The sequence below is a fragment of the Tiliqua scincoides genome, chromosome 2 (assembly GCF_035046505.1).
Source record: "Tiliqua scincoides isolate rTilSci1 chromosome 2, rTilSci1.hap2, whole genome shotgun sequence".
Classification (NCBI taxonomy): domain Eukaryota; kingdom Metazoa; phylum Chordata; class Lepidosauria; order Squamata; family Scincidae; genus Tiliqua; species Tiliqua scincoides.
In genome coordinates, this window is record NC_089822.1 from 94,239,556 (window position 1) to 94,256,831 (window position 17,276).

Sequence of the window (17,276 nt, forward strand, 5' to 3'; positions counted from 1 at the left end):
GTCTGAATGTGTGCTGGAAGAAACAGTTATTTGAAAATAAACTTAGGCTATAGGACTAGCAAACAAGGAAGACAAAGGCATCAAGAATAGGGAAGGACAAGCACAGGGGAGGGAAATACTAAGGTGGACACATGAAAAGCTCAGTTTTTACTATGATAAGTCAGACTGAGAATACCACATCCAGAAGGAAATGTCATACTGCTAACAAAAGGGATGGGAAAGTGGATCTGGGAATTATCTGAAATTAGAATGGTAGCCAAAACCATGTGTAAATGAGGGCACCAACAACAGAGTGTGCTGGTTCATACAACTCCAAACCATGACTAAGTGCTGCAAGAATGGAACCTATGCTCACATGCGCCTTCATACTCTCTCTCCCTCTACCCTGCCCTACCCCCAACTGTGTGAACTACATAGTCACTTACTTCTTAGTCTGCAACAATGGTTTGCCAATACACTAAAACCAGCAAATAATGGTTTGTTCTTGCTCTCCAAACCAGAATTGTAATCTTCAAAGTATGGTTTGCAAACTAGGAAAATAACTGCAAACTAATTAAACAGAGTGAGTACGGGAAAGAAGAAAGTGAATGCAAGCCCATGGTTTTGACCTGACTAAACTACAGTTTGGTATTTTATATGTATGAAGTGATCTAGTGAGACAAAGAAGCAGCCCTGTAAGAGAGCAACAGGGAGTGGATAACATGAAGAACACAAACTACTATAAGCTCTGTGTGTGTGGTCATGGAGCCCAAAGTAGAAGAGGAAGTCAGGAAAGACAGTACAAGCAACAAAGAAGGAAGGCAGAAAACTAAGAACAGAGGTGTAGAAACGCCCTAAGATGCACTCAGGGAGCTTAAGGTAGTAAACAGACATAATGGGAGAAAGACATTAACCTAAATAAAGATGCCATCTTAATTACCAACTGTTAAGATACAAAGTTGCTTCTATTAAAGGATGAAAAAGCAACATTTAGATACATACATCTTTTTCTTTTTGCAGGCTGTCTACTTTTTCTTTCAGCATCTTGAACTCAAAGTCTAATTTGTCTGCTTTCTTAGATTCTTCAGACAACCTATTCTGGAGTTCAACTACCTGTAAGAGCAAGAAGGGATCACCAGTCACCAATAGTAGAACAAAATGTACAAATCATCCTAAAAGCCAGTGCTCCTCTCTGCAAGACCTATGTTAATACAGTTAATACAACACTATGTTGCATTGTCTAAGCTGTGATACAATGCTAGTTAAAAATAATAAGATGATAAGGGTTTGAGGGCAACACTTGCATCATAGAAAAGGTCATATATTTCGACCAATAAGGGAACAGCACTCAGTGATTACGTACAATACAATATCATTGTCTTTTATATTTAAACTCCACTACAGAGTTTGTAACAAGACAACTGTCACTAAAGTCTATTTCATCCCCCCCCCCTTTTTTGCAACTAGTTGATTATAAGAAGGTGCCAATGAATGTTAGGAAGAATGGCCAGATTAATGGACATATGTATGATTGGATTGTTATAATCTCCAAAAGAAGTGGTTAATAATTGCTAATGGAGAAAAATTATTGAAACCTTGAAGAAAAGTTTCTGCATTCATTATATCTTCTGTGCTATAGAGAGTCTGCTTAAACAAATCTATAGTGATGTGAAATGTGCAGTCAAAGTTCTTGAAGGTAGACTAACTTCTGACAGACTCTCCAACAGGATATGGGGAGAATCCAACATAAACACATACTCTAATAAAATTGATATTTTGCAATTCTCCAGGTAATAACATAACAAAGACCATTGTTTTGCAATACTCTTATTATATTTTAATCTCAACATTTTTCTGAGGAACTTGGCCAACATAGGGTTTCCTGTTTTCTCCATATAACTATACCATGAGATAGGCATACTGAGAGACTGTGACAGGCCCAACAGCATGCTGTGAGCTTCTTGGATAAGTGGGATTTTCAGATAAGCATTCCTGGTTCACATGCAATTTTTGAATGCAAAAGAAGCTGTGTGTCAGAAATAACCTTCCCAGGAGGAATTCTTTGGCCATCTCCTTGGCTGTGGAACAGGAAGAAATGTGGAAGGACTAGCTGCAGTAATGTGCAAGTGAGATAAAGGTCTCTGTCTGCAATTTCACTTATTTCTCTTCTCACCTGTCTCTTGTACGTTTCCAGCTGACTGCGGGCTGTGTTGGCTTTCCTTAACTCTTCTTCCAAGCTGAGAGTATTTTGCATATACATTGTGTTCTTCTCCTCCAAGAGCTTCACTTGCCGCCGCAGATCCCCAAGATCTTCCAACTTCTTTTTGTATGATTCCACTTGACTTTCTAACTTGGCCACTTTGTCTGAGGAATGCCTGTTAGGAAAGAGTGTTGCAGAGATACAGAACTTCAAAATTGTTCAGTGTAACTTGCTTAATGCCACTGCCAGTAATAATAATAAGACACTGTGATAGTACAGCTAAAGGAAGTCTAAAAACAAAAATACACAATCAACACACTCTAACTTATTCAGCGAGAAGAGTGAGCACTTTCTATCCAAGAAAACATGAACTACCAAGAGAAATCCATGTGAAATTCATCAGAACTTTTTACAGAGATAAAATATTGAAGATCTCACAGGAAAAGGAATGGATGGTGGAGGGTAGCAAAGTGAAAATTCTGAGACATGTCCCATGGAGAGTGAGAAAGAAAAGAATATGAAGAGCTAGTAAAAAATTTTAAGAGGAAAGCGAATACCATATAGATGGCTTCTCCTGGAAGGCATGTTTTTTCAATTTCAGTCACAGAGATATAATATAAATTCAACAATGAAAGCAGAAAATTTTTTTAGTACAGTGATGAAAGGTGAGACGAGAAATGAAGAAAATGAGGAATTGAGAAGAACTAGAAAGTGCAGAAATGGAGCTGGAAGAAACAAAATCAGATGATTCAGAGACAATTGAGGAATCAGAGAAGGAAGAAACTAGAGGGACAAAGAGGCACTCACTGATAGCAACAAGAAGACAACAAAAGAAGAAGGTGAATAGTAAAAAGAAATATGATGGTTAAGGCAGGATGGAGTAATTACTCTGTCAACATAAATGGCTTAAATTCACCTCAAAAATGAAAGAAAATCTTCCTTCAATTGCAAAAGTTATTTGCTTAATATTATCTTAGATATTATAAAGAACATGATGTGTATTTAGTTATGATATTAACTGCTGTAAGGATTTTATATGCTAGATACTGGAAAGTTATTAAAATTCCAACGAAAGATGAATTAATAGAGAAAATAATGAACGTGGCGGAAATGGATAGGCTTACAGTGACTTTGGATCAACAGCGTAAACCGACACAGATAGAGCAATGGAGATCATTTTATGCTTGGTTGAAAATGGAGTTGTAGATGTATAAAACAGGGCATTTAGATGAATATATTGTATACATGATATATTATATAAGATATGATATGATAGATAAATGATATTAAGAGACTAAGCTAGAAGAACAAGATTAGAAAAAAGTATTGATTGATTGTATATATTGATATATGATTGCCTGCACCCTCCAATGGTGTGTTTTTGTGTTTTTTTTTTGTTTTTTGTGTGTGTTGTACATTGCGTTTGTGTTTGTTTATATTTGTTGTTGTTTTTATTTTGGAAAATAATAAAAAATAATAAAAAACACACTCTAACTTATCACAATTTTATGTTGGCATATATGCAGTTTCCATTCTTCTACAGCAGGGGTACCCAAACCTGGGCCCTGGGGCCACTTGCAGCCCTCGAGGATTCCCAATCCAGCCCGCAGGGAGCCCCCAGTCTCCAATGAGCCTCTGGCCCTCCGGAGACTTGCTGGAGTCTGCACTAGCTTGATGCAACTGCTCTCAGTGTTACGGTCAAATGTTCAACCTCTCACGTGAGCTGTGGGACGAGAGCTCCCTCCACTGCTTACTGTTTCAGGTCTGTGATGCAGCAGCGACAGCAAAGAAAAGGTCGGTCTTTTATAGGCCTTGAGCTATTGCAAAACTTTTATTCATTCATATAAGTTCCATCTTTTAATAAATTCATTTATGTAAATTTTTTTGAATTTGAAATGTAAAATAATTCTTTTTTTCCCCAGCCCCTGATAAAGCGTCAGACAGATGATGTGACCCTCCTGCCAAAGTCTGGATACCCCTGTTCTACAGCATAACCCTTTTCTGAAATAGGTTAAACTGAGGCCCAGACCAAACACGTGATTCCATGGGAAAACACATCCATGGGAAAACAAATCCATATAGGATTTGCGACCACAGTCACTGGAATCTGGGGGTTTAATTGTGACAAAACCCACACTCATTTGTTGCCAATCATCCTTTAGGCCAGAAAGAGTGCTACCCTCAGAAAGGCAACTTATCTGCTGACACATGACCCAGAATACGCAGATTGCCCTATAAGGACTGTGGCATGTGTTTTCTCTATGCATAAAATCATTTAAGTAAAATCTGTACAAGAGGAATATGCAGTTCTTCACTATACGCCTTTGGGTATGATCTGCTGAGACGTTCCCTATCCTTGCTCTTGTTACAGTCCCCAAAGTTTGAAGTGTACAGATAAAGCAGAGGCATGGTTGACTGGTCCACACTGAGTGTGGATGAATTTTGCAGTGATTGTGGCTTACACAGATACCCAATTGTAATTTAATTCTGGGGGAACCTTCCTGCTCAGAGTGAGGGAGAAGAGCCCATTTTTTCAAAAGGGGTTTCCTCTTGGGGGAACCTTGCTTCCTTGGTTAAAGAACTGCAGAATGTGGGGGGAGGGGGGAAGAATGCCATTGTGAAAGTTGGAGTGAGGAATTGCATAATATGTCAAAGCCAGGACATTTCCTACTCTCAGTCAGGCAAACCCCCAAGAAGAAATTCCTGCTCCTTTTGGCAGGCAAGTGCTGTTGGGATTCCTGCAGACACAGAGGGTCATTTGTTAATAGGGCCAATGGGGATGTGAGCTCTCCACCAACAGCACAGTGTGCCTTGTCAATTGTCAAAACACTGATGGTGTGCCTTGACAATTTTAGTACCTTGTCAGTGTGCCATGAGATGAAAAAGGTTGAAAATCACTGACATATAACTAATTTTGGATCCAAGGATACCTTGCAAAGAATTATATCACCACATGTTTTAACATCATTTCCTTGTACAAGGTTGAACTTTTTAGCATTCCCACCTGCCCTATGGGATAGGTACCCCTTTCTCTGTAAAGTTTCAAAGATGTGATACTTTGTTTTATTGATCCTATAAAGTTGCATCATGTACCACCTGCGGATTAATACACACACCATGTCTCTTGAATATTTGTGCAGTCAGGTGAACTACTGTTTCCTAGGATATTCAATCCCCTGCACTGAGCATCATCGACTTGTATTACTGAGTCTTCAACTCAATTTTTTCAAAATCAGAATATATTTAAGAAAGGAAACTCCACAATTAAGACAATGTGTGTGCCCACAATTGGGAGAAGATTTCAACTGAAGTACTTTGCAACTTTACCACTAATGATGCAATTATAAATATTGTTCAGCATCAGAGCAAGTACAAAGACATTTCTGGTGATCTGAAAATAATTTAACTCATGGAGGAAAACAAAGAGCTTACCCTTACCAAATTTTAGCATGAGAGAGATAGTGTGTGTAAAAATATAGAAATAAGATACAGGTAAAATTCTACCATTTATATTAAAACTTCTATCCAAGAACAAAATGTGATTTACCTGAGCACATCCATCTCATCCTTCAGTGACTGAGCTTCTTCAGCAAGATTTGTTAATTCTTCATTCTGTTGCCGCAACTCTGCAATTTCCTTTTCTAACTCTTCACAACGTATTCGAAAATCATCCTTTGCTGCTTCTAATCTGCAAGAGAGGTTGAATAGGTTTTTTTTTAAAAAACAAAACAACAGCAACCATAGATTCTTCCTCTCTTACTTACCTTAAAGAGCTAGAAACAAGAAGCAGGGATAGGAGAAAACTGGTAATAGCACCTTCCCTGAAGATACTATTTAGTGGACACCTATTATAAATGTGGAGATTTTCAGAAGAATAAAAACCTTGGCTGATATGATTAACTGGGCCTGCCACAAATGACTCAAGAAATGTAAGCAAGACTGACCAATATTTAATCATTTATTTTCAAAGTTAGCCAAGGAAATAGGAACTGCCGCCAAAGTCACATTTGTGACAGGTTTTTAGCACAACACTGAATTGCCTTCAAGGTCACGTTTGGGTTTTCAGAAAAGCAGTATAAAAATCCTTTAAAGTAAATCAAAAAATGTGTGACTGCAAAAGAATTCATGATCTTCAATATGAAACAAAACAACTGAAACAGTGACGCTCTCCATTTCATAAGTTTTTCGTTTGTGGCAGAGGAAGAAAGTCAGAACACTCTCCATCTAAATACACAAGTATGAAAAGAAATAACGAAAACCAGCTACTACAGTTAGACTGAATTCACTGCAAAAACAAACAGGAATTCAATATCTATGTATTAAAAGTAGTCATTGGAGAGATAGTGGTTACAGAGTCCAACAGTCCATTGTACCATTAACTCGTACCTGAAAGTTTCTTCTTGGAGTTGCTCTAACTGTGTCTGCAACTGCAGATGTCTACGTCCTGCTGGACTGTTGGGATCTTCTATGGAATCAGATTGATTCATGCGTTCCATCAAAACTTGGTTCTCAGCTAGCAAACTGCTCTTCTCTTCTTGTAGTGCAGCAACCTGTTAACAAAATACAGCAAGAGGCAAACATCACAGTTAAGAAAGTATGATACTACAAATAAGTCTGGAGACAGAATGAATGTAGTGGCAGATTTTGCTTCTACCATGAACTCACTAAGGCTGCAACCCTATGCGTATACATACTTCACAGAAAGCTCTCCTGAAATCAGTGACACTATCATGTACAGGCATGCCCCCATATTCATAGGGGTTCTGGAACCCTCCCCCTGCAGATATCCGAAACTGCAGATATGAGCAAACACCTGCACATACGGTCCAGGGGCCGACCTTCCCTTGCCTCTGGAACTACTTCTGAGCCCAGTGGAAGCTGAGGACGACTGTCACCGGCCTCCGTCAGGCACAAACTGAGTTTGACAGCTCAAATAGCATCAGTTTCACAGAGAAACCAGAAGTGACATTTTCAATGCCTTATAAGGCAATGGGACGCCTGGGGAAGCGGTAGGGGGCTAGCAGTAGGGTTTCACGGAGAAACCGGAAGTGACGTTATTTGAGCTGCCAAGCTCAGTCTGAGCCTGGCAGAGGCTGGGGATGGACATCCTCGGCTGGGCTCAGACTCTTTTCTGGAGGCGAGGAAAGCAGATCTTGCCTCACCTCTGGAGGTGGCACGCTTTGGGGGGGGGGCCTGGACCCAATCTGCGGATAAGTAAATCAGCGGACACATGATTCGCAGATATAGGGCCCCCCTTCTAGAACTGGCAAGCCTTAGACAAGTCACTGTTCTCCAAGTCCCCATCTGTGATATGCTGAGAACACTGATCAATCTTCTTACCTAGTGTTGTTTAAGAATGTTTAAGGAAGACTGAAATGAACTTCAACATGCAAAGGGTTTCTATAAATAAAATGTAGCATTTTGTTTTTCCTTTCATATTTATCAAACTCCATAATATCACATGCCTAGAGCTTCTATTTCTTACCAAACACATCTAAAATGTTTTTTGTTTCTTTCAAATAGAAAACCTTCATTTCATGTAATGTATTAAAGTTAACCATTTCCACTACAAATCTAGAGATGTGCCATATGCTTTATACACTGCTTCTTCCAGGTTCCCTATTATTTCATGTCATCTAAATTTCTTTTTATACAAATAAAAATAACCATTCTATGCTCTCAAAGTTCAGAGTCAGCTTATGCACATTTACTCAGAAGTAAGTCCCTCTATGTTCAATGGGACTTATTCTCAAATAGGTATACATAAAACTGGTCTCAACCAGGATTTTTAAAAAAGCAAACATTAAATTTCCTTGCTCTACCAGCACCAGGTTAACAACTCAATAATGACACAGCCAACTGATAAAAAGAAAGAAAACACTGAAGCATCAGCGGTATGGCCTCACACAGATAGTAAGAATAAAAAGTTCTACTTAATTTTAAATGGAAATTCAGTGCACCATAGATGTATAGTGGACCATAGATGTATAGATATATTTTAGGTAGTCATCTGTGAAAATTGAGAAAATTCTCAAAAGAAAATTTGAGAAAAACTGAAATTGAGACATATGAGAAACATGGGCTTGGTTCAGACATAATACCAAGCCAAAAACTTTGCGATCATGCACTCTTCTTCCTCCTGCCCAACTTCGTCTTTTGCAGAAAATCCTATTTTTAAGCTTATTGTGAAATAGCTTACATACCTGCATATCTAGTTCATGGCATCTCTGAGCAATTTCTTCTTTGGTTGCCAAGGCTTCATTTAATTCTTCTGTAGTTTTCTTCAACTGTATTTTTTAAACACAATATCAAATTTTCATGTATTAAAAATAGTATGAGGCAATAAACCTCTGTGGCTGTGATCCAAACAAGTCATTTGATCACAAGTAAAGGAACTGTGCATGCAGTCCAAGTTTTCTCCAACAATTCTTCTGCAGAACCTCTCAGTTCCAAAGAAGCAAGCCATTACTGGCAAAGAGGCTTGCCTCTTCATGAGTGGGAGGTGTTGCAGAGAAACCTTTCAGTGACAGCTGTACATATGATCTTTTTATTCAAAGACAAATTATTTGGATTTGGTTCATAACTATAACAAGTTGCCCAATTAGATTACACCAAAACAAAAAAAACAGAACAACTGTCATTGTTTGACCTCAAAAGGCATATGTAAAACAAGAAACAGCTGAATTAGGACATTTTTTACATTAACATATTGGGCCCTACATCTTGTACATACTAAAAAGGCTACTACTGCATAATGTTCAAAGTTTTTCAAAACCACTTTTCTTTATAGATATAAGGAGTGAACAGTGTCCATTTTAACTCTTTTGCATACAAACAAATGACTGGGAAATGAAACACAAGGAATAAACAAAGGTAAAGCCTGTGTAGCCTCCGAGTTATCCCCTTATATGGAAACCTTCTGATGGTCTCACAAGTACAGAGTGGTCTCAATAGTTATGTCTTTACTATAAGAAATAGTATGCTTTAAGCATTCACTGTAAATATGAATTTTTTAAAGAAACCAGACAGTAATAATCAAGCCCTCCTTTACAGTATCTCTCTGCTTTGATCAAAAAAATTTACTGTGTGTGGAAAAGAACAGCTAAGAGAGTACTGTCAAACTCTATCCAAAAGCTGGCTGCTAGCTAAGTTTAATATTCTACTCAATCCTTGGAAAAAGTTCTCTAATATTAAACAAAATACTGCAAGCCAAAAATGCTTAGGATAGCACAAAGACTTTTTGATGCTAAATTGTTCCTGTTGACTATTTCTATCAATAAAATCATTCCCTGGTTCCTTTGGAATATCCAGTAACTAAACTTTTGTGACCTTCAGATGCATTTATGACAAAATTTTAAGCATAAATAGCATTAACAAAAGGGAACAGTGTAAAGTGTATTTTGTAACTACCACATTCTGTTCCATATAAACACTCTATTTATTAAGTAGCATGTATAAGAGTTCCTTAAAATAAAAAAACTACCTTTATATATACAAAGCAGCTGAAATTAACAGTTTAATGACACTATCCATACAATTCTTGCGTTTTTAACTTAATGGTTTTAATGGTTATAGTACTAACAAATTGTTGTCCATTTCATCGAGCCTGCAACTCCCTCACATTTCTTTTATTGCATCTTGTCAATTAGCACAAGGGAAACGAACAGAAAAGAGAAGTTTTGCTTTGGTCACAACTTCATTAGTCAGTTTCAATACGACCACAATCCTCATACAACCTTTTGGTGAGGCTGCTGAAGAGAAAGTACTGATCAAGAAACAAGAAAATATATTCACTGATGTTCCATCTCTGCAACTGAGTAACTTCTAAACTCTCAACTTTCCTGAGAAATTGCAAATTGTTGCAGCTTAGGTTGAAACTTTTTGAACAAACTTCTACACATACAAATGAAAAAATAAAAGGCTGAAAAAATAAACAAAGCAAAAGGCTACAGCTCATTTATAATATGCCAGGAAAAACTACACACAGCGATCCATCAATAAAAGAAAAATAAACATCTTGTATTAGATACCTGACGGTCAAGATCAATGTAAGCATCATTTCCAGCAGAGACTGGAGATTCTTTACTCATCAACTGCAATTAGATTACACTGGATTAGAAAAAGCAAAAGATTTATTTGTATTCATTTAAGAAACACGCAGTCTAAATTATAAAGCAGCTTTGGGCATGTACAAGAATCAGTGCTCCACAGTTGAAAAAAGTAATTTTTACTATATTCTACAACTACAGGTGACCTTTGCACCCTCCTCCCTCTCTCAGAGGTTTGGGTGTGTATAGACATACCTCTTTTTCATAATGCTAGGAGTTTTCATGTCTTAAATGCTTAAGGTGCCTGAAATGCACCAACATTTTAAGCACATTTCAGTCCCTAGTTGTTCCAAAATCTTTTATATTTTTACACACAAAAATGTTTCCTATTCATGAATGTAATAGGTTCAGGTTCATTAAAAACATATTAATCTATGCTGAATTTTTGTATCTGGACCTACAATCCCATTCCTAATCACCACCCACATTTAATGCAGCAAGTCAAAGGTGGAAACAACTCCCAGACCAGATTATAGCCATTATTAATTTATTTTATTTAAATATATTAATTTATTATAAATTAGATCTTGTCCAAAAATGTCTATATTTTACATGCATTTCTTTGTCTGTTTTTTACGTGGGAGCCAGCTTGGAACTAAGTTTGTGGCTCAGAGCTGATATTCCATTGCTGAGAGCTCAGAGAAGTGCAAATGCAAACTGAGGTTCAAAGCAGTTAAGACCAGTCAACGTGGCTGATCAAGTTTTAGGTAGCTGGCACTCCTCCAGGCAGGAGGTGACATATTCTAGGGTGGTAGCAGTGAATTCAAATTACCAAGGTTTTTCCAGTTATACTGTGAGTCCAAACAAGGGGAACAGAAGGGAAAGGGAAGGGAGTGAGTGTGCGACACTAGGCACTAATGCCCTGGGTTAGTGTGTGCTCGCTGACATTCCCCTCTGGATCCTGACAGAACTATTCCCAAGATTGTGGAACAGCAAAGTCGTTGGCCTCTGCTAGCTGACAAATGAGGTTATATATCATAAGGAATAAGTGAACGGATGCACAAATACAATGGCATGAAAACGGGAGAGAGAGAAGAAAAGTTGCTCCAATAATGAAGGTGAAGGGGTAAGACAACTGCTAGTAAGGGCAAAAATGTCAGGATTCCTGGTAGCATCAGGGAATTAATTTTTATTTTGCTCAGTTTGCTTTTCTCATTCCAAGCCAGTTTGCAAGTTTCACTGGTTTAGTGAAGTGACACATGGGGAGGATAGGCTTTGTTCTTGAGTAGCATCCCAATTCCACCCGCTGGGTGTTAACAGTTACTGTATCTGCTTGGTCTGGCATTATCTTTCCAGCTAAGTACAGGCATTTTCTTGCTTTTACTTTCACTACCCACCCACCCCCATTTTCTTTAACTTCTTCACTTTTGGACTTTATTAAACTATATATTGACTCTTTGCCTGCCTGGTCCATGCTTATGGATAATTCAGTGGGCTTTCACATCTCATATCAATTAATTTCGAAATCAGTGCATCATTTCCCATAAAAGCTAGGACATTTCTTAAAATATTCTAGGTTCCAGGAAGTTATAAATGTTTTGCAGTCTATGATATTTGAAAGATTGTTGCCCCTTGATGGTAGACCAATACTGTACAATGTTGACAAATAGTCCCATTATTCCATACCAGTTTTGGTCTACCACCACATTTGCTCTAAGCATTTACCTCCTAGTTGAGATGCAGAAGACCCCAAGTTCCAGAAGGCAGTAGCTAGGGAAGGGAAGAACTAAAAAGGAGAAAGTCAGCACCCGACAGGAGAAAGCCTAGCTTTCACTTGCCCTGGATGCTGGAATTACTCAACCTCACATGGGGCAAAAGCCAAAATAGTCAACGAAAAGCATGCTTTCTTCAACACTAAGTTTTTACATTCTTCTCTAAGCATGTAGACTGGGGTACCAAGGGTTATTTTGTAAGAATCTGGGTGTTTCATATGGAATAAAAGTGTTTTTAAGGCTGGGCAAATATTAAATTACCTGTCTCTCCCAGAATAACCTGTTCAGTGTAAAGCTACCAGTTATATTTCAAGCCTCACATAGAATTCCCAACAAAACACATGACCTGAAAGACCATTCTGAAGGAGCTGGATTCAAAGAAATGTTAGTTTAAGCACCACCATGTTATGTGACCAAATTAATTACTACGGCATGCATACTCTGCTTTCTCAGCTAACCTGGATAATTATCCCTGGGCCTCAGAATGCCTTAAAAGGCATTTCCGAGAGAAACTGAGAAACCAGAAGTTAAAGTTTTTTTGCCTGTAAGGGTCATTCTGAAGCTGCAGAGGCCACAGGCCTCTGTGGACTTCAGAAAGCCCTCTGGTCACCTTTGGAGGATTTTTAAAGATGCCAAAACTGCAGATTTGGTTATCCACAGGGGGGGTTAAAGAACAGATCTCTCGGGGATACCAAGGTACCACCTGTATTTTCCCTCTTAATAGGATCTATCAATCACAGAAAGAAAGTTCCTGGAAGGAATGTGCTTTAAAAAAAAATCTGGGCCATGATTCAACCAACGTTAAGGAAGTTTAGATTTCATTGATTGCAATGGTAGAGATTTAAGCAAAAGTTTAACACTCCCACTGAAGTCAACAATATTGACCATACACTACACCATACAATATTGGGCCACTATTTATTTCAATGAACTCATAAATCAGTGTCAACAAAATACTAAACTAATTTATCACAATTCACCAAAAACACCAAAGAACCAAAAACAAATTACAATAAAGCAGCTGAAACTGAATTACAACTGATCCCAACACATTTTCCTGAGATTTTTTTAAAACTATGTTCACATAAAACATCTAGTCACTCTTGGAGAGTCTCCTGACAATACAAATAAAGTGTCTATAATGGAATCCTGTGCTGGTAACTCAATTACGTAGTTATTCTAAAGCCTTGTAGGAGCCACAGGGAAGGAAAGACAGGAGGAAACCTAGAATCAGTATCCAGAAGTTTGTATCTTCTAGATTTAAAGAAAAGTGGAACATTTGATTGAATATATAAATTTTGTCTATTATAGGAAGACAATGTTTCCGATTTCTTAGTGTTATATACTGTGCCTTTTCTGCAAATTGCTTTTCTCTCTTCTAATCTATAGACACTGCTATTCTATATACCATTGCCCAACTCCGTACCTCCTGAATGGCTGTCATGACAACATGTTGAACAGACTCCTCCATCATCATGATGGTCTGGATATACTCTGGAAAAAAGCAATTTAGCATGCTGTTATTCTACTTATGACAATCACAAATATAAATTGATACAATGGGAAACAGAAAACCAAGCTCTCATTTTAAGTGCAAAAGGTGGTGTGTGCGATTTTAAAAAAAAGAGGTAAGAATTCTCTTTGTTCAGAAATGGAAGCAACTTCCTTGAAACACATTGGTGATACTAGTCCCGATTTAGCATTGATGACTTTATAAATGCTGAAGTATAATAGAAGACCAGAAGCCCTTTCTGCGGGAGAAAAGGTATTTTTGTTCTATTTTGAAAAAAACTACAGGTACTTGCAAGAACTTTCTGGTTTAATTCAATTTCTCTCCTAAAAGAAGCTTAAGAAGAAAAAGAAAAACTGTTCTTCAATGGAGCACTGCTCAGAGGAAGAGAAAACTTTGCCACCCCCATCCACACTTTTTGAAAGAATACATGGATGCTCATGTGGAAAAGTACCCATCCTGCCACCACTATTTTTGGAAACATTTTACAAAAATTGTTCCAAAACTGTCCTGAACAATGAGGGTGAGGCTGGGAGAATACACAATACTTATCATACACATCATCTAACAGATGCCTGCCAACAGTCACATTAAACATATATATCCCGATAGTAGCAAGGAGGGTGACTGATGTGATTTGCAAAACAAGCATGTCCAAGAACTCTGGAGCATAATATGAAAGTATGCCCATCGGGCTACGATGGCTCTGCTCACACCCAAAGGGGGAAAAAAGTATCAAAACATCTTAGAAGATTATTTTAGCTAAAATTCACTCATTGTCCCCAAAGCAATGATGATGGAAATTAAATTTCACACAAAGATAAGCAGCATGAAGTGTACAAAGACAAAGCAAGACATGGCTAAGAAAACATTTTTCTGTAATAGAAAATAGCATCTGCATGCTATAAAAGCACTTCAATTGTCTATCGCTTTAGTCAATAAAGAATCTAGATTCCCACCAGGTCAAAGTCTTTGGGCCAAATTGGAAATCACAAACAAATGCCTGTAACTTTTTCCAAATTTCTTTTTTAGCCCAAGACAGCAGGGTGCATTTGTTCAACACTTTCCCTTTTCCTAATTCAAAATTGTGCTGCCTCTTCCAGCTGCTTTTCCACCTACAGAGGGGAAAAAACAAACAGCATTTCCTTCTCCCCCACGAATGGAAAAACAGAGGTTCCCAAACTCCTCCAAGGGAGCTGGGAACCCTATAAGCAGTGGCAGGGGTGGGAGTGGGGGATGGTCCCGATGGCACCGCGATGATTACAACACTGCGGGGACCCAGGAACAGTCATGTTTACGATCACACAAACCAGAAATGAGCTCCGATCAGAGACTGGCACTCAGGGCAACTGCGTAAAGGCTCACAGAGGAGAATGTGACCCTCTAGGACCCTTATGGAGGCTTCAGGAGCTCCCCAGGTACGTGGGACTGTCCTTGGGTTCCCTCTGCACTGTGATTGCTATGGCACCATCAGGGACCCTTTCCTGGGCCACTCCCCTTAAGGGAAAATGGCCCATTTCCAGTTCCCCTGGTGAGTCGTGACCCTTTAGTTTGGGAGCCGCTGTATTAAAAGATTGTTACATGTATGGACCATGCAATGTGCAATTTGACCCTTACATTGTCATCTCCTTAAAGTTATCCTAGAAATAAACTGGACTCCTTCCAAAATAGTGAAGATCACTCCACCAAAATAATTAATACACCTTGGACATAAGTCTGAGATTACTGACAGCACTAAGCATATTTTGACCCCACAAAGAGCAGGTTCCAAAAGCATGCTATCTTTCTCTGACAAACTCAACAGGACACCCAAAAAGAACACCAGAAGACCGATTTGCCCATATCTAGGAACTAAACAAAAACAAAAGTGTCATTGTGTTCAGTTTGACTGATGGATCTTTTTTCAATAAAGTTCAACTGACCTTGTTTTTGCTCACAGTTTACAGCACAGCCCAAGATGAGCTGAAGCATTCTTCCAAGTTCAGCAGCATCTGAGTGCTCTCCAATCAAGTTGACATCCGGAAGGATAAAATCATTGATCTGCTGCCCCAAGATCTGTGCAAAGACCAAATTATATTCAAATATGGCAAAGAAGGAATGAACACCTCTGAATCCTAGCAAGTTTCCCTATCTCAGGGCCAAAACAGCAGACCTAGGTAATTAAGGCAAACACTATACAAGGGAGGGGACAAAGGCTTAAGTGAGAAATTTGTAAAGGAGAAATAACAGGTGGGAAGGGGGATACATAAGCCTTCTCCTCCCCAAGATTACCTTACTTACTCCCCACAGCAGCTAGTAGTTCTTGTTAAGCATTCCCCCACTACCACGACCAGTCCGCTGCTATTAATGCCCTGCCCACCATCCTCCCTGTAATCATTTTAAAGCAGTTTGGCAGTGACCTAGTCTGCCAACGAACATCTAGTTCAGTCCCGAATAGAAAAAACTCTTGATGAGATGAACGAGGTAGTCTCTAACATTTAAGTTATAGCTTGAATCCTGCAAGGCCTGTCTGCATGTAGCAGCTTGCTCTAGCTGTATTTAGCACAGATGATGCTAACAAAGCAATGTATTCATATTCAGATTGTAATGATACATGGCACATGGAAAATAAGTGCTAGATTTTGTAACTTTGTTACACGTTACACAAATAGAATCATGAAAATAACACAAGTTGTAATAAAATAAAATGGTAAGACAGTCTGTAGTGCTCATCAACTTACCTCATGATTGTAATCTAAAATTCCCTTTAAGATTTTTTTCAGATTGCTCACCTTTGAGGAGAGGAGAAAATATAGAAAGTTTATTTAGACATGCAACAAAGCTCACAGAGATATAGAATCACACACTGCAAGAATATAAGACAAAAGCGTATTTCTAAACAAAAGCCTTTTGTCTCTAAAGCTGTCAATCAGAAAATTGTGATTCTGTAATTAAATGATTTGATGATTTCCAGATTCCCTTCTCAAACTCATGAGAATATACAAAAATCAACATGATCACTACTTACATCAAGGAGGTTATGAGCTGGACCTCATATTCTCACAAGCTTCCCATATGCAATGCCTATTTCTTCTTCAAAAAATGTGTGCAAATCCGAATTCAAAATTTATTTTAGCCCACACTAAATTCTGCACATGACAGGGTTTCTGAGTCCTTTCATGCAGTTGCTGCTTATTCAAACTGCTTAGGGCATAGCTTCAAAAGCAGTCTCAGATTTGGGTTGAAGGAGCAAAGAACTTCGGTGCTCATGCATGCCATTAGACATGCCTAAATGAGCATCTGGTTCACAGTCTTAGTACGAGGGTCGCCCAGAAAATAATGCACCACATTTTTTTTCTCAGCCTACAGTAATGGTACAAATGCGAAACTTTAGATATACATTATTTGAATTTTCAGGAGTGCGCACACAAATTTTTGGTTTCTTCAGACAGATAGCGTAGCTGCAGCAGTGTTTCGAAATGGCGTCTGTAAGTGATGTACGTTACAAGCAGCGGGTCGTCATTGAATTTCTCACTGCGGAGAAAGAAACTGTTGGGAACATTCACAAACGTTTGTGTACAGTTTATGGAGAATCTGCAGTCAACAGAAGTACGGTTAGTCGCTGGGCACAGAGGGTGAGGCCATTAGAAGGCGGTTCGGCAGAGCTCCAAGATTTGCAGCGTTTGGGGCGGCCATCCATGGCTGTCACACCTGACAAGACGCAGCTTGCTGATGTGCTCATTCGCGAGGACCGACGCATAACGACTAGGCAGTTGGCACTGAAGCTG

The 17,276-nt window shown here is 38.6% G+C and overlaps 1 protein-coding gene across 1 annotated transcript in view; it reads right to left on the reverse strand.

The window, feature by feature from the left end:
• Positions 1-17,276, reverse strand: part of HOOK3 (hook microtubule tethering protein 3) — a 60,080-nt gene that overhangs the window by 20,013 nt on the left and 22,791 nt on the right. Inside the window, exons 4-12 of the mRNA XM_066613878.1 lie at positions 16,230-16,280; positions 15,432-15,564; positions 13,426-13,493; positions 10,210-10,272; positions 8,383-8,466; positions 6,566-6,729; positions 5,727-5,867; positions 2,153-2,354; positions 982-1,092 (exon numbers count right to left, since the gene is read on the reverse strand). Coding sequence (XP_066469975.1) covers positions 982-1,092; positions 2,153-2,354; positions 5,727-5,867; positions 6,566-6,729; positions 8,383-8,466; positions 10,210-10,272; positions 13,426-13,493; positions 15,432-15,564; positions 16,230-16,280 — 1,017 coding nt within the window. The remainder of the gene's footprint in view (positions 1-981; positions 1,093-2,152; positions 2,355-5,726; positions 5,868-6,565; positions 6,730-8,382; positions 8,467-10,209; positions 10,273-13,425; positions 13,494-15,431; positions 15,565-16,229; positions 16,281-17,276) is intronic.